Source organism: Artibeus jamaicensis, unplaced genomic scaffold (genome assembly GCF_021234435.1).
Source record: "Artibeus jamaicensis isolate MK-2021 breed Jamaican fruit bat unplaced genomic scaffold, CSHL_Jam_final contig_233, whole genome shotgun sequence".
NCBI lineage: Eukaryota > Metazoa > Chordata > Mammalia > Chiroptera > Phyllostomidae > Artibeus > Artibeus jamaicensis.
In genome coordinates this window covers 38,847,436-38,872,129 of record NW_026521486.1, presented here as the reverse complement: position 1 = coordinate 38,872,129, position 24,694 = coordinate 38,847,436, and the positions used below count along the sequence as shown (strand labels likewise).

At 39.3% G+C, this 24,694-nt stretch overlaps 1 protein-coding gene and 1 pseudogene across 5 annotated transcripts in view; both read right to left on the bottom strand.

Moving 5' to 3' along the window:
• Positions 1–10,396: 10,396 nt before the first annotated feature.
• Positions 10,397–24,694, bottom strand: part of RESF1 (retroelement silencing factor 1) — a 38,514-nt gene continuing 24,216 nt past the window's right edge. For 4 of the 5 annotated variants that reach the window (XM_053662099.1, XM_053662100.1, XM_053662098.1 and 1 more), the window contains 3 exons: positions 18,416–23,419; positions 16,940–17,023; positions 10,397–11,088 (listed from right to left, as the gene is read on the bottom strand). In XM_053662099.1, the coding sequence (XP_053518074.1) occupies positions 10,922–11,088; positions 16,940–17,023; positions 18,416–23,360 (5,196 nt within the window). In that variant the 5' untranslated portion in view covers positions 23,361–23,419 and the 3' untranslated portion in view covers positions 10,397–10,921. The remainder of the gene's footprint in view (positions 11,089–16,939; positions 17,024–18,415; positions 23,420–24,694) is intronic. The other variant, XM_053662102.1, reaches the window with a different exon arrangement.
• LOC128626849 (polypyrimidine tract-binding protein 1-like) lies at positions 11,099–16,829 on the bottom strand (annotated as a pseudogene).

The window sequence follows — 24,694 nt, the reverse complement described above, 5'->3', positions numbered from 1 at the left end:
CAAGCTTCATACATTATAGGTATTTAATATTTGCTCATTTAATTCCAGGAAATAAATCATATATAACATGTTGATCGATGTCACCATCCAGATAGATTTCCTGTACTTTTACTCTAAAACTAGCTTTCATATATTATTGTTTTCTGTAGGTAACTCCTTAGATGAATAGTTTTCTTTCATCTGCTTTTGAAATAGTCTTAACATGTAAAAGCAATACCTAATGTAAAAATATTAATTATTAAATAAAGAATACTGATAGCAGCTAATCCAGTGTTGTTAAGCACTTACATGCAACACTAATGGTTTGATTTTTTTTTAAGATTTTATTTATTTTTAGAGAGGGGAAGGAAGAGAGAGAAACATCAATATGTGGTTGCCTTTTGAGTGCCCTCTATTGGGGACCTGGCCAGCAACCCAGGGATGAGCCCTGACTGGGACTCCAACTGGTCACCCTTTGGTTTGCAGGCCAGCACTCAATCCATTGAGCCACACCAGCCAGGGATGGTTTATGATTTTTTAAAAGTATTTAAAAGTTAACGTTGACTTTTTGGCAATCATGCAAGACTAAACATATCCATTTAATTGTGCGTGTTCCTACATCACCACTGTAACCATTCAAAGAGTTTTTTTTACAATTGTAAAAATTGAGGAATTTCCAGGTATTATTCCATGAGAAATTGAAACTTTTTTTTTTCATTTTTAAAGACTGTTGTTCAAGTACACTTGTCTCCATTTCCCCCAGAACATTCCCCTGAAACAAATTTTCAAGTATTTTTCATGTAAAACCGAATCCCTTACATGGTTATATAAATAACATTTTTATGAAAAACATTATTTATGAAAATTGAGAAGTCTGATGGTGTTTTATGTTTTCATAAATCTCTTTAATTTCTGACTTTAGAGAGGACAGCTGAATTCTCAGATCAATTTGTGCATTGTCTGTTGTTGAGCTTTGTTGTCTTGCTTGATGTATGTTAAGAACATCTCCTGGCTGGTGTAGCTCAGTGGATTGAGCGCGGGTGGGCCTGTGAACCAGACAATCGCGGTTCGATTCCCAGTCAGGGCACATGCCTAGGTTGCAGACCAGTTCCCTGCAGGCCAGTTCCCAGCAGGGGACGCACGAAAGGCAACCATACATTGATGTTTCTCTCCCTCTCTCCTTCCCTTCCCCTCTAAAGATAAATACATTAAAAAAAAAAAAAAAGAACATCTAGTCTTACACACAGACGTAGCTTTTTCTGCATACAGAACAAGTGCTCTCTCTCAACAGCCTTTTCAGGCAATCATATTCTTCTCTGATACTGTACCAAAAGCTGACAAGCAGTCGTTTCCAAAAGGTTTGTTGTAATATGGAAGCTGAAGCCACATGGAACTTCTCATTCTTCTATTAAAATCCATTGGTCTAGTTGGCTTTTGAATGGCTATCTTATCACTTTGCATTGGTCATCATAAAATATTGGTTCACTTAGTTATGCAGATCTTCCAAATACTGACACATTTTAGCACACATCCCATCATAGGCATGCAGTCAAGCTCAGGATTCCCAGATACAAGTTTTCTAAAATCCTAACTTTTCTTGGAAGGCTCAGATTTTAGCATTAGCAACAATACTTTTATTTTCCTTGAAATGTCAGGATGTGGTTTGAGAAAAAGGTCCATCAATGATTTCACTGAAGTTAAACTGAGGTTTCAGAGAACTAGTTCAGTTTACGAGCCAAACATTTACATCTGTTTTTCCTCAATGGCCACCACATATCATTGCTTCTGTATCTCTGCTTCAAATTAGACTGGAACGCATGCAGTTCTGTGTACTTGGTATTTCATCACAGGATATTTAAAAGATGTATACGCAAGAGCTGAAACTTAATAACAATTTTCATTGCCTTAAGAGATATTTTTAAATGAGAAAAGTTTTGTTAAAAAATTCTGAGAGTTCCCAGCAGTAAAGAATACAATGACCAATATAAAGACTACAGTAGTCTAGAGTTGCTATTAAACACTCAAATATTCAAGATGAGCACAGCTGCTTAACATTGTGAGTGCAGTCTTCCTGACTTCATAATACTTTTAAAATTGTGCCAAAATAGGACTTCCAGCCAAGATGGAGGCATAGGTAGACACACTGTGCCTCCTTGAATAACCAAAATAAGAACAACAATTCAGAAACAAAGTAACAACCAAAACTGAAAGAAAATTGAACTGTATGGAAGTCCAACCACCAAGGAGTTAAAATAGACACATTTATCCAGACAGGTAGGTGGGGCGCAGTCAGGCAGCTGAGCGAAGAGGGGTTGGGGCACAGGAAGCAGTGACACCGGGAGTGCAAGGCACCCCAGGCGCACAAGGTGGCACCGGACAGACCCTGGGCACCCAGGCGGCGACTGGCAGACTTTGGGCATGGGGTAGCAATGGGCAGACCCAGTGAGGCGGTGATTGAGAAGTGGGGCACCGTGCACAAGGTGGCTAGCTGACTGGGCAGTGGTTCCACATTCACATGCAGATAACCGGGGAAGGAGACAGATTGCTCAACCCAGGGTCCTAGTGCCAGGAAATAATGCCTCAAAACACTGATTGAAAATACCTGTGGGGGTTGAAGTGCAAGGAGAGACTCCCACCCTCACAGGAAAGTTTGTTGGAGAAACCCACAGAGTCCTAGAATGCACACAAGCCCACCCACCCGGGAATCAGCACCAGAAAGGCCCAATATGCTTGGGTGAAGTGGAGGAAGGGAGTGAGGTGCAACAGAGATCAGAGCAAAGCGCCATTTTTTTCCCTCTCAGACCCTGCCCCCACATACAGCATCACAACCCAGCAACGTGGGTGGCCCCGCCCTGGTGAACACGTAAGGCTCCGTCCCTCATACAAAACAGGTGCGAACAGACCAAAACATTATGGCTTAAGCACAAAAACAGCTCAAAGCCCCACAGCCAATATTTCTAAGCGACCAAGAGATAGCCAACCTATCAGATGCATAGTTCAAAACACTGGTGATCAGAATGCTCACAGAACTGGTTTATTTTAGTCACAAATTGGAGGAACACATCAAGGCTAAACTAAGGAAAATGAAGGGAAATGCACAGGAAGCCAATAGTGACAAGAAGGAAACTGGGACTCAAATCAATGGAGTGGACCAGAAGGAAGAAAAAAATGACCAAACAGGAAAGAATGAGGAAACAAGAATTCAAAAAAATGAGGAGAGGCTTAGGAACCTTCAGGACATCTTTAAACATTCCAACATCCAAATTATAGGGGTACCAGAATGGGAAGAGGAAGAGCAACAAGTAGAAAACTTACTTGAATAATAAAGGAGAACTTCCCCAATCTGGCAAAGGAAATACACTTCCAGGAAGTCCAGGAAGCTCAGAGAGTCCCAAAGAAGTTGGACCCAAGGAGGAACACACCGAGGCACATCATCATTATATTAGCCAAGATTAAAATGAAGGAGGACTTCCGCCAAGATGGAGACGTAGGTGGAGGAACCACCTTGCATCTGTGCATAACCAAATCTAAGAACAACTATTTTTAATAGCAGTCACAACCAAGCCACACGGAAAATCGACAATACGGAGTCCAAAGGACAACTAGATACTCAGCTGGACCGGTACGAGGAGCGAAGCCAGCAGCGGAGCAGGTTAGCAAGAAAAAATTCCCGGGTGGTGCGCGGTGAGCGCGCAAGCAACCGAAAGCGCTGATCGTGAGCGAGCTGGCTGCCGGAGCGCACAGGGAAGAGGTGCGGCGGGTCGGTCGGTCGCGCATTTACGTGCGGAGAAACCAGTGAGAAGGGAAGCCTGCGCGGGGCAGCAGCCTCGCACAATTCCGATCGGATAAACAAGCCCGAGGCGTGTGGTGTGACTGGACGGGCTGGGCTAGCGGAGAGGACCGCCATTGCTCCCTCTCTGACCACGCCCCCACATATAGCGTCACAAACCAGCGACCAGGGTCTCCCCGTCCTGGTAAACAACTAAGGCTCCGCTCTGCTTACTTAACAGCACGAATAGACCAAAAATGGCTCTAGGACAACTCAGAGCCCCAGAACCGATAGACCTAAGCGATGAAGAAATAGCCAGTCTTTCAGATGCACAGTTCAAAACACTGGTTATCAGGATCCTTACAGAACTGGTTGATTTTAGTCACAAATTAGAGAAACATATGGAAGCTAAACTAATTGAAATGAATGGTAATACAAAGGAAACCAATAGTAATGGAAAGAAAATTGGGACTCAAACCAAGGGAGTGGACCAGAAGGAAGAAAAAAATGATCAAACAGAAAAAAATGAAGAAATAAGAATTCAGAAAAATGAGGAGAGGCTTAGAAACCTCCAGGACATCTTTAAACGCTCCAACATCCGAATTATAGGGGTACCAGAAGGGGGAAAGGCACAGCCACCAGTGGAAAACTTATTTGAACAAATAATAAAGGAGAATTTCCCCAAGCTGGCAAAGGAAATAGACTTCCAAGAAATCCAGGAAGCTCAGAGAGTCCCAAAGAAGTTGGACCCAAGAAGGGACACACCAAGGCACATCATCATTACATTAGCCAAGATTAAAATGAAGGAGAGAATCCTAGAAGCAGTAAGAGCTAAGGGGACAGTCACCTACAAAGGAGTTCCCATCAGACTGTCAGCTGATTTCTCATAAGAGACCTTACAGGCAAGAAGGGGCTGGAAAGAGGTATTCCAAGTCATGAAAACCAAAGATCTACAACCAAGATTGCTCTACCCAGCAAAGTTTTCATTTAGAATGGAAGGACAGATAAAGTGCTTCTCAGATAAGAGCAAATTCAAGGAGTTCATCATCACCAAGCCCTTATTATATGAAATGTTAAAGGGACTTACCTAAGAAAAAGAAGATAAAAAAGATGAACAGTGAAAGGACAGAAAACTCACAGTTATTAAGAACCACACCTAAAACAAAAGCAAACTAAGAGGACAGCTAGATCAGGAGCAGAACCATAGAAATGAAGATCTCATGGAGGGTTAGCAACAGGGGAGTGGGAGGAGCGGAAGGGGGGAGAAGGTACAGAAAATAAGTAGCATAGACAGTAGATAGAAAATAGATAGGGGGAGGGTAAGAATAGCAGGGGAAATACAGAATCTAAAGAATTTGAGACACGTGTTCATGAACTAAAGGGGGAAATGGTGGGGGAGGGGTATGCAGGGTGGAGGGGAATGGGGGGGAATAGAGCAAATGTAATGGCATAATCAATAAAAAAAGTTAAAAAAAAATGAAGGAGAGAATTCTACAAGCAGCAAGAGATAAGGGGACAGTCACCTACAAAGGAGCTCCCATCAGACTGTCAGCTGATTTCTCAAGAGACCTTGCAGGCAAAGGGGCTGGAAAAAAATATTCCAAGTCATGAAATTCAAGGACCTACATCCAAAATTGCTCTATCCATCAAAGCTTTCATTTGGAATGGAAGGACAGATAAAGTGCTTCTCAGATAAGGTCAAGTTGAAGGAGTTCATCATCAACAAGCCCTTATTTTATGAAGTGTTAAAGGGACTTGTCTAAGAAAAAGAAGCTAAAAAACATGTATACTAAAATGACAGCAAACTCACAATTACTAACAACCACACCTAAAATAAAAACAAAGGAAACAATTAAAATGGGAACAGAACCACAGAAATGGATATCACATGGAGGGTTAGCAACAGGGGAGTGGGAGGAGGAGAGGGGGGAAGAGGTACAGAGAATAAGTAGTATAGACAGTAGGTAGAAAATAGATAGGGGGGAGGGCAAGAATAGTATGGGAAATATAGAATCTAAAGAACTTGAGACACTAGGTCATAAACTAAAGGGGGGAAATGATGGGGGCAGGGGGGCAGTGTGGAGGGGAACGAAGGGGGAATAGAACTGTAATGGGATAATCAATAAAATATATTTTAAAAAAGAAAAACTTAACTAATAGAAAATTGTGCCAAAATACACATAAAAATTATCATCATAAGGATTTTTAAGTGTACAGTTCAGTAATGTTAAGAATATTCACTAGGAAAACCAAAACTACACACCTATTAAACAACTCCAAATCTCTCCCTACTTGCATAACTGTAGTTTAAATGAATAAACTACATAACATTAAGATTTTATAAAAATAGCCAACACTTTTCTAGTAGTCATAAATACACAGAAACATTTGAAATTATATTTTGCCTTCCATGCCTTCTTGAACTTTCCTCAATCAAATATAATTTTTGTTCAAATCTAAATGACACCTAGAAAATATTTACATGTTACAGCCTAGTTATCATTTCTCCCTTAAAAGCAACGAAATGGTATCAGCATCATGGTGGACAAAGAAGATCCGTTTGTATCTCTTGTTAAAGCTACTACAGGTCAGACATCTGTAATTCGAAAAAGGTTCCTCTGCTAAAAGAGGGATGCCCAAGAGATGTACACATTGGGACAGCTGAAGAAGGGCATATTAGAATGAGTAGGGGAAGGGAGAGGTGGAAGGACAGGGACAGTGGCCAAATAGGCAGTTGAGCAGCTATCCTGTCCCACTGAACGAGAAACTAAACTGTAACACACACACCAACAAGGTAAGAGGCAAAGAATCAGAATATATGCCTAAGAAACCAGCTTCCTTTCCATCCCCCATTGCCACAGAATGTGGTAGTAACAGCTGAAGGCATTAAATAGCACAGTGGTGCCAGGGGCCATGACTAACAAGTGGGTAGGTACTGCAGATTGGTGAGCATGCCTCCCTTCCCCCAGCCACCTTGGCAAAACATAGCAGAGGCAGTGGAGATGTATCAAGCAACCCAGCAGGGTTGGCCAGGGTCAGCTGCTATTTGTAACAAAGCAGCAGCATTGGGAGACTGCAAATCTACTGTAGTTACCCACAACCCAGTCACATGCGCCCACATCCATGATGTTCCCCAAGGAGTGAGGTAACCCGGGCAAAAAGGGGACATCCACTCCATGATGAAAGCAATACAGCCCCACAGCTATCCTACCAGTAGTGCAGGTAAAACAAAACTTGTACCACAGCACCATCTACTGGAAAAGAAGAGACCTCTACTCATTAACATGAATTAACAGCAAATCAGTATCTAAACAAGCAGAGTTCACTAGCTCAAATACATAGGCAGATAAACAATCCATCAAGTACCTATAAAGATGGTAGCACAGAAAAAAAACTAAGTCTCCAGAAACCAAACTCAGAAAAGTCATCAAGGGAACCCTCTTGCATATGGGTGGGTAGGCAGAATAATGAACCCAATGTGGAAAATATGAACTTTCCCAAAAAAACTAAAAAATGGAACTGCCTTATGACCCAGTGATTCCATTCTGGGGATATATCCAAAGAAACCCAAAATATTGATTCAAAAAATATATGCACTCCAATGTAGGAGCCCAGGAGGCCTGAAAGGGGTCAAGGATAGGGTCCTGCACCGCAGATGTGGTGACTGGACCTGGTTTCTGGCCTCGGGGCTGTCTTGGGTTGTGACTGTTCTCTGACCCCTTGAGAAACTAGCTGCCTTTCCTTACCCATTAACTCATATCCTTGACATGTGCGTCATGTACCTGGAAGATATGTTAGCTTGGGAACATCCTGACCCTGAAAGGAGAGATAAACTTTAAGGGTCAAGGAAGTGAGCTACGTGCCAAAGGGTTGCTCCTTTGTTCTCTGTGTACTCAAGATTGTATTTAAGCTTGAGAACTGCGCAATAAACTTGCCTTATGCCAGCAGAGCATTTGGTCCTCTCCTTTGTTTCATCCCTCGCTCAGCCTCACGACCACCCTTGCTGCAGCAGGCTGCGGCACTCCAATGTTCAATGCACTGCTGCTTATAATAGCCAAGATTTGGAAGCAGCTCGTCACCATCAGTAGATGAGTAGATAAAAAAGCTGTGGTACATGCCTTGGCTGGGTGGCTCAGCTGGTGGGAATATCTTCCCATATATGTATCAAAAGGTCATGGGTTCATACGCAATCCGGGCACACACACCTAGGTTCCCTCACATTCATGTTTCTGAGAAATAAGCCAGTCTGAGAAAGACAAATACAAATGATTTCATTTATATGTGTAAAATAAAATAAACAAAATAGAAACAGAAAACTATCATAGATACAGAGAACTGACTGATAGATGTCAGAGGGGAGGGATACTGGAGAGCTGGGTGAAATACATGAAGGGACTAAGCAAAAGAGAAAGCCCAGACAATAACATGGTGATTACCAGTCAGAAAGGGGGGTGGGGGTCAGGAAAGAGACGGTAAACAGGATAAATGGTGATGTTAGGAGACTAGACTTAGGAGATGAACACACAATGCAATACACAGATGATGTATTATGGAACTGTATCCTCGAAACTTATATAATTTTATTTACCAATCTAACCCCAATAAATTCAATTAAAACAGTGGTAAAAGACCTGTACACTGAAAACTACAAGATGTTGCTGGGTAGTACAGTTGGCTGGAGCATCAACTGGTATACCAAAGAGGTTGGTATTCCAGGTCAGGGCACATGCCTAGGTTGCAGGTTGGATACCCAGCCAGGGAACACACAGAAAGCAACCAACTGATGCTTCTCTCTCCCCTCCTTCCTCTCTAAAATCTGAAAAACATATCCTTGGGTGATGATACTTAAAAAAGGCATTGTTGAAAGAAGTTGAAGACACACAGATGTGGGAAGATACTGTGTTCATAAATTGGAAAAATTAGTATTGCTAATGAGGACATATTATCTATATCAGGGGTGTCAAACTCATTTTCTGTGGGGACCACATTGGCCACATGGTTGCCTTCAAATGGCCAAAAGTAACTTCAGCTCCTTAACAGTTAAGAAGTTACATTTATACAGTCCTAAAATTATTTCAGACTTTTTGAAGTTCCCAACTTCAAACTAAAACTACATGACAAGGCTATAGCAATCAAAATGGTATGGTATGGTATGGTATGGTATGGTATGGTATGGTATGGTATGGTATGGTATTGTAAGAAAAACTGACACACAGATCAATGGAAGAGAACTAAAATTCCAGAAATCAACCTACACATATATGAACAACTAATTTTTTATTAATAAACCAAGACTATAGCATGGAAAAAAGAAGTCTCTTTAATAATTAGTATTGGGAACCTGGACAGCCACACGCAAAACAATAAAAATAGACTACAACACAAAAACTAACTCAAAGTAGATCAATGACTTGAATGTAAGACCTGAAACAATAAAACACATCTAAGAAAATGTAGGCACTGAGCTTGTGGGTACTGGTTTAGGTGTTTTTGTGAATTTAAATCCAAAGGCAAGGAAAACAAAAGAAAATATAAACTGACAACATAAAAGCTTCTGCAGTTTAAGAGAAACCATCAACGACTAAGGCAACCTCTTATATAAATGAGAGAAGATATCTGAAAAGGTTATTTCCAAAGTACATAAAGAACTCACACAACTCAACAATCAAAATAACAAACAATCCAATTTAAAAAATGGGCAGAGTACCCGAATAGATGTTTTTTAAAGGCAAGCATTCAAGTGGCCAACACATGAGAAGTGATGTCAAACATCACTACTTGTTAGAGAAATCAAAACCACAATGAGATATCACTTCGCACCCGTTGGAATGGTTATAAGAAAGATAATAGCAAGTGTTAGAAAAAATGTAGAGAAAAGTGAACCCTCCTACACTATTGATGGGATTGTAAATACGCAAAAACAGTAGAGGTTCCTCTAGGACCTAAAAATAGAACTACCGTGAGATCCAGCAATTGTTCCTCTGGGTATTTTACCTGAAAAATAGGAAAGCACTCATTTGCAAACAGTTATGTGTCCCTATGCTCACTGCAGCATTATTTACAATACCCAAGACATGGAAACAACCTAAATGTACGTGGATGGGTGATCAGGAAAAGATGTGAGACACATACCCACACATACATGCAAATGGAATACTTCTTAGCTATAGTCAAGATTAAATATTGCCATTTGTGACAACACAGATGGATCTTTACTGTTAAGTGAAATAAACCAGACAAAAAAGGACATATGGCTTCAATCAATGTGGAATATAAAAACAAAAGACAAATGAAAACTAACAAAAGAAACAAAACCAAATTCATTGATACAGACAATAGAATAGTGTTCAGCTGAGGGGAAGGCAAAGTGGGTAAAAGGCTCCAATACATGGTGATGGAAACTACACTTTAGGAGGTTGGAGGTGAACACGCAACAGATACTGAATTGTGATGCTGTACATCTGAAACTTATATAATGTTATTTACTGTTAATCAATGTTACTGTAATAAGTTTAATTTAAAAAGTAAAAAACACCTTTCTAAAATGTGTTCTGTCCTGAGAGCAGAAAATCAAACACAGACCAATCCATTTTGATTTCAAATATATATTTTTTAAAAATAAACATTTATTTCAAGTATGAAAAGTAATGTTTCAACATTATCCAAACTGTTCAGTTTAACAAGTATAAAATGAGGCTTTTGACAAAGTTTACAATTAAGTATTAAAATACTTGGGAATATACTTTGACATTCACAGTGGTAACTTCTTAAAACTAAGTTTTAAAACAAAAATGTAACTGCAATCACAACTAAAATAAACAAGTCCTTAACTGAAGACTAGATCTCCCTCAAAATAGAGTTGGCATTTCAAAATAAGATTTGTATAAGAATCTTTTAAAATAATGGTAAACTTGGCTCAATAATTTTGAAATTCAATACATTATGGTTTCCTTGACAAATACCATCTGCTTTTTTTGTCTGCTAACCACAAACAAGATTCTCCAGCAATTTTAAGTATTTTCAATGATATACATAACCTAAATGGTAACCAACTCTGACCAAGAAACTATTTTAGCAATTCTGTGTACTTCCAGCAAAATATTCTGAACGGAAAATGACAAAAAATTTTCTCATGGCATTTACAGAACCATCAGAAGAATTAAAGTCTCAAAATTATTTTAAAGGACTGCTACCAAGGCTTCTGCTCCTCTTCTCCAGGTACATCTTTTTGTAGGTTTGAAACATTGCTTTTGAATCCTTTACTTGGCTTTGTAGTGTCTCAAATCCATCTGCACTGAAGGTTCTCTTGGCGTTTCTTGCATTTCCCAAGTCGTTATCATCTAGGAAAACAAATTTCATTTATTTACTTTATTATTCTCTTCATGCTTGTGACCTTTATACAGTTTATCAAAATAATTAGAGAAAAACATTCCTGGGAATCAAAAATTAGGACAAGAAGTTAAAAACTTTGACAAACTATGGCTTTTTTCAATCAAACTATGAATTACACATGATACATCTTACCTGTCCTTTGGGGCTGTTTTCTAGTCTTGTTTCTGTCTTTACTGCTGAGGGCTGTTCTGCTCTAATTTTTTCCTTGCTCAATACAAATTGCATTTATCATCTGAACACTGTTTTGTGGCCTTCTAAATAGCAATCTGAACTACCATATACACAGCATAAACATCAGCCAATTCCAAATAGTGAATGGATCACTTTAAAATTATGGCCGTTACATATTCCACAACATGCCTACATTTCTGTTTCATTACACTCTTTCAGTGCTGCAGTAGCCTCACTAATCCTTTTTTCTGATGGGCCCAGCTTTTCATAATTTTGTGCATTTGTAAATGTGGCTCTATTTCACTGTCTCCCCAATTCAGTTTTCATACCTTTATTTGCCCTGTAGCCACCACTTTCTGGATGATAGTTTTGTTATACCTCTTTCTGCCTGGGTGAGTCAAGTATCCTGTCCTCTTCTTGTATGTTTCAAGTTCTACACCCTTGCTCTGTCTGGTGTGGCTCAGTGGATTGAGAGCCAGCCTGCAAACTAAAGGGCCACTGGGTTTGATTCCTAGTCAGGGCACAAGCCTGGGTTTTCAGCCAGTCCCCTAGCTGCGGGTAACCAAGGATACCACTGATGTCTCTATCCCTCTTTCTGCCTCCCCACCTCTCTACAAGTAATCTTAAAAAAAATTTTTTTATCACATCAGTATTGCTGATGCCTGACATAGGTGTCCATGTAGCTTTCAATTGAATCCTGTTACTTCCTCTTCTACCTTAACCCAGTACTGAGTTTTGTAAGTCGCTTCACCCATACTCCAAACTTTGCTACCAAATGGAGATGTATGCTGATTTAAAGTGTTTCCTTGTATTACTGGAATAGCTATTTTGGAGTCTTGATGTTTGTTTCACCTCGGATTCACATTCTCTTCATCTTGGCATTTCATCTTCTACTCTTTTCCCTAAGTCTCTTCGGACTTTGACAGAGCTCTGTAAGTTGTATAACTGAGCCTCCCCTCACCTAATTCACTGTGATGAGACTGTTAAAAGGAAATAGATTAATGCTTCCCTCTCCACAGCATGACAGGAAAATGGGGAAGAACCTCTCCTGAGTTGCAAATCTCATTGAACTTACTGCTTGGTTTGTGTTCGTGCCCCCCACCCCCTTTCACGATTCTCATATTGATATCTCACCTTCACGACTGGCTTCTTATCCTGTTAACTGTTTTTATGCCTGTCATTTACCCCATGCTTATCTGAGTCTCTTTGGTCATCCTCTACACGCATCCTTCTGAGCATTTTCATATCCAGGTTCTAAGTATGCCACAAGTATGTCTTTGGGGTAATATTTGTGTATCTCCTGTTTCTATGGACCTTTCTTGCTTCCATCTGCATGTCCATTTCCATCTCTTTTTTATTTCCTGTATTCCAACTTTAGAAATTTTTTACTCAGATCTAATTCTTGTTTTCCTGTTTAAGAGTGCATTTCTCCTCCTGTAATTCAACTTAAGATTTTTCCTACACCCATCTTCAATCTTTTGACTCATTTCCACATATATTTATGCTTCCAGCTGTCTTCTCAATTTGCCATTCTTTTGAAAATGTGCTTCTCCTTGCTATTCATGGTCAATTCTTTTTCTGCACTTTCAAATGACTCTCAACTCTTGATATATTCAATTAACCAAAACTAAGATAAAAACTCCCAAGCTTCTAATTCTCAATGCAAGACACTAAATAAACTATACTCATTCTACTAAAAATTTAAAAGCTCTAGTTTTTATGGTTGGCCCTCAGTCCAAATCCCTCCCCAACTACAACAACAAAAAAACCCCTTCACTGGAAGCATCAGTATCTCATCATGAAAATAACTGAATTTCACACTTAATGTCAAAAGTGAGGGCACCCAGTTCAAGCCCCTCACATTCAGTATCTAAGCCATAACTTCAAATGATTTAACCTGGCACTGATAAAATAGGAATCTACCTCCCACTTGACTTAGAAAATTAAAATAACTATCAAATTAACTACCTTGTAAATCGCTAATCTAGCAGTTGGCAGAGTATGGCCGGCAAACTAAAACTAGTCTCTAGTCCACTTTGGAAAATAAAATTTAAGTGCATTATATAGCCCATTCTCATTCATTATTCTATGACCACTTTCTTACTGCAATGTGAGAATTGGGTAATTTAGGAGAGAGACCTTATAAATCTGTGAAAACTATTATCTACTATGTAGTCCTACACAGAAAAAGTATGCTTCCCCTCATCTAACTGTGACATTTACTTTCTTATTAAAAGGCAATAGATCACTGCTTCCCTCCCCGGAGCACAACGAAGAAAATAGGAGAATGTCTTTCTGCCAGTCATTCAAATATTGATTTTTTTCTTTTCTTGTCTTTTGTTTTTGGCAGGACAGTGTTTACTCAAGATCCAGTGCAGCATGGCAAAACTGACTCCTACAACATGAAGAGAAAGCCTGTGGAGAAGACAAAGTTGGTATAAAACCTCTTTAATTCGCTTCTCCACACATTATAAGGCATCAGGTGGGCAGTGGGGCTGTGCCATACTCATACTAAGCCTGTAATTGCTGTTATCAAAATTGGTATCTGTGTCACCATAAAAAACTGTATGTGGTACCCCTCATATCTTACAACAGGTATAAAAAACTATAAATACTGAGCCCTGGATGGTGTGGCTCAGTGGACTGAGCACGAGCCTTAAACCAAAAAGTTGGTGGCTTGATTCCCGGGGCACGTGTTTGGATTGCAGGGCAGGTCCCTGGTTGGGAGTGTATGAGAGGCAGCCAACTGATGTTTCTTTCCCTCTCTTTCACCTGGCATTTCCCTCTCTTTCACCTGGCATTTCCCTCTCTCGGAAAATAGAAAATAAATAAAATCTTTAAAAGATTTATACTTATACACTTGTCCCTACGTAGACATGGAAACTCAGGGGTCGAGGCCCTAATAAGAGGTGCCAGGCTTGCCAGTACAAAGTCTGTGCACGTGGAAGCTCCTAGCACCTGTAAGTTTAGGACTACACAAGGTTAAGGAGACAGTTAAGGTCTGAGAGCTGTTATCCCACCTTAACACATCTTAGCACTAGAGGCAGAACAACAACAACAAAACCCCCGAAACACTCTGGTTCAAAATTTATAGGAAAAAAGAAATCCTGAAAGTTTAAGAGCCCTTCTCTTCCCAGACAGAAGGCAGGTTAGGGATAAAAAGTACAGTATTCAAGGTCATATATGGAGGAAATTTCCATTACACTCACGCCATTTTTATTTATCTTGCTATATAAAAAGCTAAAATTTTCTTTTGCACAAAAATGAAGATTAGAATATTTGGTTAGGTGGAAATATTGTTAGGCTCAGATGTCTACAACTCCATCCAAGTACAATACAACAATTTACAATGAAACAAAAGCTCTAAGCTGAAGAAATACCAGGTAGACACCCCTGGGGGTCTGGGCCAAGGAGGGGCACCTCAAGACAGGGAGAATAAGACACTTAATTAAATGGAGGACTGGGATGACAGCATAACCTGCAGTTGGCAGCCTCCTGACATGACAAGACACACGATCCCTGAAGGAAGCTGTCCACTCAGTCCTCAAACCCCTACACATTTGCTACCACAGAAGGCCCTGCCACAGCAGTCTGTTTTAAGGCAGAAGAAAGTCAAGTGAGGTTTTGGGAACACCCATTCCACAGGATGCAGAAGGCACACGCAAGGGGCCAAGGAAGTGCAAGGTGAATTAGATTAGATTTTTTTTAGAAAGTTAAACCGATTTATCTTTTTAAAATAAAATCTCTGGTCTCTTAGAAAGTTATTTCAGATGCTTTTAAAGCTGAAATGATGGAAGTTATCGCTGGTACTGTCCATTCAGCTGGTTGGTGGTGGAGCCTAGATGCTGGAGTTGGAGGATACCCACAGGTGGTGTGGTTCTTGCTCAGGTTGTGTATGTGCACAAAGATTAGCGCCTGGTGGCCTCCTCCACTGAACTCATTTGGATCAGCGACATCTTGCAGTCCTTCTTTAGGAAATTGAATCCTTTCGCAATTTTCGCATCACCGAACAAGAAGATCTTGACGTTGTCCTTGGATACCCAAAATGTTGGTGAGGCTGAGGACAGGAATATATTCTGGAAGTTATTGGAGACTGGCTTCTTAAGTGGTCCAGGGGTGAGTTCCCACAGTCCTTGATGAGGCCCTTGCAGGGCAGCTGCATGTTCTGGGGCTTGGACAGTGTGGTGTGCACCAGCTTCCCATACAGTTTCTGCCTGTCACGGTGGCTCACAGCCAGCTTGGCCTTGCTCCCATCTGCCATCTGTGCCAGGATGTTCTACTTATTACTGAACAAAATCTTCACCCGCTGCACATCACGTATGTGCTGAAATGAATTAAGAAGCCTTGTAGTGTGTCTTTTTCAGGGTTGAGGTTGCTGACCAACAGGACAGAATTTCCAGCTCCTGCCAGGCCTAGAAAGGATCCTGATCCTTTCTAGCTCCTGATCCAGCTCCCGATCCAGCCTTCTGTTGCTGCTGTAGGTGCCAATGCCCGCTCCCACTCCACTGACTGGGTGTGATGACCATAGAGGCCAAGAAGCCTTGCACTTTGGGACAGAGAGGCCTATACATTGAGGAATGGCAAAGGTAGGAAGGATACCAGCTCCTACATGCAGAAGATCAGACATTATACCAAGTACACCAATGGGCATGGTCATAGCATGGTCCAGTGAGGGATGGCTGGAAGGCAGGTCAGGAGAACGGTAGTCTCATGCTTTGTCATTGTTGTATCTGACACAGAGCTTGATGAGCTTGGAAAAGTGGGTGCAGAGTATATAAATGTAGTTGTTCTGCCCATCTAGCACAGCTTGGCCTGGTTGGGACTCACAGTTTTGACATGCTGCAGCAATGCCTGGTACTAGTTGCTCTTGGTAAAAGTGATGGTTGTCAGAACTGTGCCGTACTTGGAAAAGATTTGGTGAAGCATGTCCAGGGTGACAGGGTAGAAGTTCTCCAAGATGATACTGATCACTGGGGTCTGGCCAGCCATCGCCATTCCAACATTCACAGGAACATCCAAGGCAGCCAGCACCAGGTTCCCAGACTCAAATGAGTTCACAACCTACACAGCTACCTGGACCTGCGCCTCCTAGGGTGAGCTGTCCATCTTGAGCTGGTGGTTGGAGAACTTGATATAGATAGGCTAGCTGCAAAGCATGGGTACCATTGAAGTGTAGTAGTTCATCATGGTACTGGCTGCCTCCTTTGTGTTCATCTCAATGAAGGCACGCTCTCTCCCTTTCAGCACCAGGGGGTTGGTGACCTTCTCAAAGGGCAGTACAAGGGAAATGACCTCACCCTCAGTGACATCACTGGGGAGCCTCCAGATACGGATCACTCTGGAGGGCATGCCTATACTCCTGTTGTCTCCTTTGAACTTCTTGCTATCACTTCCATTTGCTGAGAAGGCCAAGTTGGATCTGTTAGTAACATAGCCAGAGAAAGGCTATGACCAATACCCACTTGGTACCAACTGCAGTGTCTGTGTGTGCAGTGTCTACTGCACACAAAAGAGACATGCGGGGAATGAAGTGGAGGTACTCAACTTCATAATAGTTTCCTAAGTATAATCCAGCTTATATATTAAACAGAGTAAAAGAGAAGATAAAAAAATTAATGATGATTTTACCTATTTCTTGGTTGGCTTCTGGAATCTTTTTCTCCTCAGGCGCACATTTTATCCAGTCTTCTTTTGTGCTTTTTATGCCTGTAACTATTTAAATATTCATTTTCAGATCTTACATATTGCTGTTCACCACTTTTAGTACTACAACTTAGGGAAATCAGGTAGCCTTAAAGTAGATTTTAGAAGATACTAACATATTTACATATTAAAAGGGCTCAAAAAATGTTTTATCCCATTTGAAATGCCTGTATCTTACATTTGAAAAACAAGTTGCTTTAAAAGTTCACCTTCACTATGTAATTATTTTTCTCCCACTTAGGCTGAACACGAACACATTTCAAGGTATTTAAAGGAACATGACAGAAAAGGATTTTACATTGCCCGAGTGCACTTTCAGTGTTCCTGTTACATCCATGCCTCAAATTCTAAGGATGTAGTTAAAAGCACCAAGTGAATAATCACATATCCCTTCACCTTCCAGGAAAATGTACTTTATTTACACTGTAATTTTATGCCCTAAGAGATATTATTCAAAAAGCACAGGAAAAAACAGATTTTCATTCAAACCCTGTAGTTTTTCCAGCTGGGTCTCTGAGTACAATATTTTATATGTAATATCCAAAACCCCTAAATTTTCCCTTATTACTACAAATAACTAGTCAACTATTTTCTCCTTTCCTCCTATACTAACATTGAGAAGTTTATCAACAAGCTAACCAATAGTCGTATTTGCCACTCTGGCTTCGATGACTTCACACTGGATAATACAGTTTCCATGGTCTTGGCCTTTCATGTGCAGATTGGACATTACCACTTTAACTTTAGGGATAACAATCAACAACTGCTTCAAAGATGGTAAAGGGTTGAAAACTTATACACAGTATAAAAAGATCACTAATAATCATTATATATATCTGAAATTCATAGGCCTATGAAATTGCAACTCTAAAGGGGTATTAACAAAAGCCTCCTAAAATAACACATTTCTAACGCAATGCAATGTTTTCCCACAGTATAGGGGCACTAAAGGAAATCTTTGTCGCCCTGGCTGGTGTAACTCAGTGGATTGAGCATGGGCCCGTGAATCAACGGATTGAGGTTCGATTCCCAGTCAGGGCACATGCCTAGGTTGCAAGCCAATTACCAGCAGGGAACACACAAGAGGCAACCATATATTAATATATTTTCTTCTTCTCTCCTTCCCTTCCCCTCTAAAGATAAATAAATAGGGAAAAAAAAAGGAAATCTTTGTATTTGGCAGACCTTACAATTTTATATGCCTCATTATTCGTAGAAATTTTGTACCATTTAAGAGTAAGATAAACTTAAAACTATCACCCTGAACTACTGATTCACTGAGAACAACAGATAGCAAAAATGCATTCATTCTTTCCTAACTACCCAGAACGCATTAGAACTGTTAACTTACTAGTGCTTTACAATTGTATAGACACTATTAAAAAAAAAAAAGTAACAAACCTTGTACAGGGGCTTGCTCCTTCCTAGGATAAGGCTCCAGATCCTTCTGTTCTTCAGTGGAGGTTATACTCTTATTATTAATCAGTCCATCTGGACATAATTTAAACTCCAGCAAACTTTGTTTTTCAGTGGTATCTTTCTTGGGTAAAGGGCTCCTAGGTTTATTTTCCAGTCTCTTCTCTTTCTCTTTATTCAACTTCTTGGGTAAACCATCTAATTTTGTGAGACAAATGCTCTCGCGTTCAGTGCATTTAAATGCAACTCTGTTCAAATATTGTTTCCTTTGTTCCTTTGCTTGAGGTGACATCTGGTTGAGTTCAACTCCATTATTAACATTTGAATTTGTGTCTAGTTCGGTTTTATCAATCCGTATTTTATCAGGTTGCTTTCCAACAACTGTTTCTTTAACATTCTCCAAATAGTTTGTTTTAGACCCTTCAGGATGGTGGGTTTTGATGCTTTTGTCATGGCTTATACAAATATTTGATTCTTTACAGGTTTGTACACTGCTGTGTCTCTCATTTGATTTCCCACAACTTCCGACTTGCATAGAAACTTTACTGGCCCTCGTGTATTGAGTGTCACATGGTATATTTTTCCCACAAGTTTTCTTTGATGTTTTCATACCCATTTCTTTATGTTTCTGCCTTTGTAAATACTCCTGTGAAAAAACTTGATTACTTTTAGATGAACTATACTTACAGCCTGAGGACTTAATGTTTGATATTATCTTTTCTTTGACTCTTTCATCTCGGTTTGACAGAAAATTACTTATTTTAAATATACTGCCTCCATTTTTATTCTGTTCTTGTTTATTATACTTCATCCTTTTAATAGCTGATTCAAGTATGCTCCCTTCACCTAACTTCCTTTTTTCTGGAACTTTGAGTTCAGAGTCACTTGCTTTCAATTTTTTCTTTTCTGGCAATATTGGCTGTATCAGAGAACCATTCTTCTTATGCAGATCTTTATTTTTATTTGTCGAGAAACCTGTCTTTGCTTTTAGTGGATGTGAGTTTTGTGCTGTGAGCTTCCTCTGCAAATTCTCTTGAGAAAATTTTACTTTATTACTAGAGTGAAAAGTTACCTCATGAAATTTCAGTTTTTCTTTCCTTTTGTGACAATGCAAGGAATCCAGTTTTTTATCACCTTTACCTAAAGGTTGAGTGGGTAATTCTTGTTGTGTCCTTAGTGAGCCGTTTTTTGTTTTGAAGGTCTCTTTTATATTATTGCCTTCTTCTATTTCAGAAAACTGATTTTCCCCATCTGGAAAAGTTGGAGGAATATTTGGGGGACCTTTAAATCCTATAGGAACATCTCTATCAGATGTAAGCTCTTCTTGCTTACAACTGTTGGTCTCCGAAGAACACTGATCTTTCCCTTCTTCCACCTTTGAAGTTGAGTTCTTGGTGGAATTACACTGGCACTGGGGTAGTCCTTCATATTCCATAGCGAGCCACCCCAATGCACAGCAACGGACATCATCTTTCTCTGAATCCATTACAGAATTACAACTTTCTCCACCTCCAGGTTCTTGAGCAGCACACTGGCTGCCTTCTTTTGTGACCAGATCTTCTTTTTGAGATTCTGTCAATGTGTCTTCCGTATAGGGTTGATCATGCTGTTCAGGAAATAATTCTTTCATTTGCTCTGAGTTTAATATTGTAATTTTAATTTGGTCTGCTGAGTCTTTGGAGTCACAGCTGGTTTTATCGCAAGACTGGTCTTTTGAGATTTGGTCTGATATTTGTCGTGCCACATGACCATGACTTGTGATTGCTGCTTCAATTCCATAGGGAAACTCTTTCAGAAGTTCTGATAGCTGATCATGTGGATATAAAGTGGATGTCTTATCATTGAGAACCTCATTTCTCGAAGAACCCTGAGCAGTGTAATTATAGAACACATCGATTTCCTGAGTGTTACTCCCCTGCTGAACAGCAGCTGATGGACACGTATCTATAGCTGTGATTTCTTTTTTAGTGATATGCTCCAAATTGAATTCCTCTGTTTCACTATTTGCTTCAACATTCTTCAAAAGTGATGATTCTGGAGGTTGCAGTGACTTTGACTGATCAGGTATTTTATCTGAAACATCCATGCACTGTATAAAATTATCTTTTTGAAAATGAAAGTCCTTCTTTTCAGTGATGTTTTCTGATGGTTCTTTTTGTTGTGTACTACTGATCACTTGGAGATTGAACAGAGAAGACTTCTGTGGCTCAACCTTTTCAACAGGTGAGTTGAATATCTTTGCTATTTGGGAATTGTAAGATGTATCGCCTTCAACAAGAGAACATATATTGCCAATCTGTAACAAATCACCACTCATAGTACCACTGCTCCTGGATTTAGACAAGGCTTGTAGATCACTCACAGGGTAGTGAACATCTAGTTCTGATATGATATGTTTTCCTTGACTGGCATTAGATATAACTTCTGAATTACCATCAGTTGACTTGCTTTGCTTTTCCTTCTGAATTAGTGGCCAGTTTTTAGTGTTTGTTGATGTACCTGCAACTGGTTCATTAACTTTCAAAGTAGAAGTTTCTCTTGTATTTTCTGCCAATTGATTCTGTAAGCTACAAACACTGCCTTCCTTAATAACTGGATACACTGTTTCAGATAAAACTTCAGAGGTTATTCCTTTGACAGGCAATGTTTTGACATCTGTAAGAATTAAAGGGGACACTACAGCAATCTGAAGTTCTGTTCCCTTTGTAATAGTTGCACCTGAAGACTCATAATTCTGTACTATCATTGGCACAGCTGTTACTTGTGAGCAGTTTACTATCTTATTCTGAGAATTTCCCACAACTGAAAATGGGCTCTTATCACAGATTTCTACAGGTTTTGAAATTCCAACTGATGTTCTGTTTGTTGCCAAGTCATGACACTGTTTGTTTTCTGTAGCTTCTAAAGGTTGCTTTTTCCACAGAGAAAGACAGGTTGCTAACAATTCCATAGAACAGCGACCGTCACTTTTTGAAGTTATTCCATTTGTTGAGGATTTCGGCTCAAAGCAAAAAGAACTGTCTGAAATCTTGGCATTTATATTGCAAGCACTTGAAGCTTCCATGGTTTTCAAGTTCAGATGGTTACCAGTGCTTTGGGTATTGGGATTCATTTCAAAACTGTATGGTTTTGAATCCTGAATAGTTTCACAGCTATCTTTTAATAACTTCTTCCCAGTTTTATCTCCAGGTGCAAGGAGATTGAGAAGTAGTCTATTTTTATTTACATATTTTGAAGCGTACTCCTCAAAGGCCATAGACTGAGGAACAGAAGTTGTTTCAGAATTTGTTTGTACATTTTCTTCAACATTGACTAAATTTCCTGATGAAAACTGGGTGTTACTTAATGTCTTAACAGTTGATGTCTTTAAAGAAGCCGTAACTTTCAAATCATGTAACTGGTCTGGCACCTTTTCCGAACTCACAGAATTGATTAAAATGGAATTGACCTGGTTAAAATTTCTGCAATTGGTGTCCAAGGAACTGTGTGTTCTATTTGTTTCTTCTGCAGTTTCCACTATTGTTGGCTGTTTATCCTCTGAAGTCCCTGGAGTGAACAGAGTTACCTCTTGTCCAGACTGGATTTTGGCAGTTTGTTTCACAGAAAGTTCAGAATTTTGAGCTGATTCACAAGAGCTATTAGTTGCTTTAATACAACCTGCTGCCATCAAAACATTTTTATCAATTTTAACTTTCCTTGCCAGTTCAGAAAATTTCTTTTTCATTTCTACTAATGTTTTAATATCTCTCACTAACCTTTCTTTTGTGGCACTTGTGTCCAGTACTTGATTTGAAGTTACATTGCAAGAATCTACTCTTTCTTCTTGATTATTCTGAGCAAGCATCTGAACGCCATCCACAGAAAATCTAACAGGGTCATTAAAAGGCTGACTGGCATTAGTATTTACTTTCAAGTTATAGAAATTTCCAACCGTGCTGACATTTTCATTGATGTTTTGCTGTTGAAAGCCTCTGTTAAAGGCTTTCCTTATTTCAGGTAAGTGTGCTTCTTGACTCTGAGGAACATCTACAGTAGAGTGTTTAATAACATGCTGAGTATTTTGCAAAGGCTGACTTGTATATCTATACCCATAAGGAGGAGGAGGAGGTCTTTTGTCAATCTGAGTAATTGCATATTGATAGGACTGTACAGTTGCAGGTTGCTTTGAGTGTAAATTCAGTGCAGAATTTGGAGGAAGACTATTCTTTATTTGTAATGATGCAGATGACATAGGATTTTGCTTCTGAAGAGTAGGGTTTTGCAAAAAACTTCGTGCTGGATAACTGTATTGCCTTGGAAGTGGTCTGTAATCCGGATAAGGTAGTCCACTGGCTGTATACTGTTGTGCCCAGTTACCCTGTTGCTCTGATGAGTTAAGTCTCTGGTTTCCTTGATAAGTTACAGGAACCCTTACAGAATTAGAAGGGATCATCTGTACTTGCATAGAATAGGTATCTGATGTTACAAATTGATTCTGTAGTGTATTTACATTGGGTATATTAGTTCTAAACCCGGTTTGTTGAGACACAGTTGCTCCTGCATGAGGAAACATAGAATTCCTCATCGGTGATTCCATCCATGTATTTTGTGCAATTCCTGAAGACATTTGCAAACTATGATTTAGTTGGGTAGGTCCTTTCACATTTGCATATGATATTCTTTCTACTGAACTCTGTGATGCCACAATTGTCCCACTATGCATATCAGATACTGACATTTGTTGAGGAGTTTTATAATTTCTGATGTTGTACAGTGGCTGTGAAACTGGGTTTGAATTACTAAGAAACATGCATGCTGGTTGGTTATTTCCAGGAGAGTTTAAAGAACCTTGAGATGGTGTGTTTATTAAAGTCGTCTCTAAAAAAGATGACTGGTTTTTAGGATACAACGGTGGCATGGTGAAACTCTCTGGTTTTGCATTCCAATTCATTGTTGCTTTGATGTAGTAGAAGTATATTAAAAGTCAGGTTTTTTTTAATGAGAGGATATCTGTAGGAAATAAAGACCTTTTATTATAAAGCTGTTTTGCCTGGATGGAATTCCTTAAAATGAATTTTTTTTTTTTACCTTAACACCAATGTTGACTGTATCTATCATAATTCCTAACACCTCAGATTAGAAAAATCCTCATCTTTAATTTGGGAAAGTGAAATAGTAAAGGAGGATGCAACAATGCATATGGTACCAATACTATTTCTAGGATGTTTACAAGGAATTCCTTCTATACAATAAAGTTAGATTTTCTTTGTTATGCTTAAGTAATTACTTTTTGCATTTACTGTAAGTAGCTTTTTTTTCTAAGTAACCCATGTTCACTATTAAAAAGATTTAAAATACTACCATCTAGCCCTGTGTCCATACTCCCTAAGGGTATGTCAACTATTAACATCTCCTTTCAGGAAATTTATATACATAAAAAACACTAATAGACAAATAAAACATCATCTGTTAAACAAATGTAATCCAAACAAACACACTGTCTACACTTTACCTGATTTTCATCACAATACCTATAGTATCTTATCATTTCACTATACATATATCTACCTCACTGTCTGCAAAACATTCTACTTTATGGGAATATCAGCATTTAACTAGTCAGAATATTGACCAAATGTAGGCATACCTAGTACATTTATTATGCTTTGCTTTAGTGCTTTACAAATTGAAGGCAAGAGGCTCCACCAGCAAAAAAAATAGATTGTAGCTCTCCCTCATTGGTTTAACAATATACTCACTTTATTACAGTGGTCAAGAACTGAACCCACAGTATCTCTGTGATATGTGTGTATTTGTTTTTCTTAGTTTTTGTACTTACAAACTATCACACCAAGCATTCTTGTATTTATGATTTTTTTTTATTTCTGCTAAATGTTTTGGAATTTCTTGGAACTCAAATCAATGTGTCAAATGGCACTTTGACAGACTGGAAGTTATTTTCATAAACACTACAAGAAGTACCTTACAAAAAGGTTGAAATAAATTACAGCCTCACTAAGTTTAACAACGGACAAATCCATAGCCACAGTAAATGATAGAGGAAAGACATGTTAAAATAACACTAAACAAACTTGACTTACGCCCTGGCCAGGTAGCTTAGTAGGTTAGGGCATCGTCCACATATGCCAAGATTGGGGGTTTGATCCCAGGTCAGGGTACATATAAGAATCAATCACTGAATGCATGGATAGGTGGAACAACAAACTGTTATTTTCTCTCTCCTTCAAATTAATAAAAAAGCCCTGGCCATGCAGCTCAGTTGGT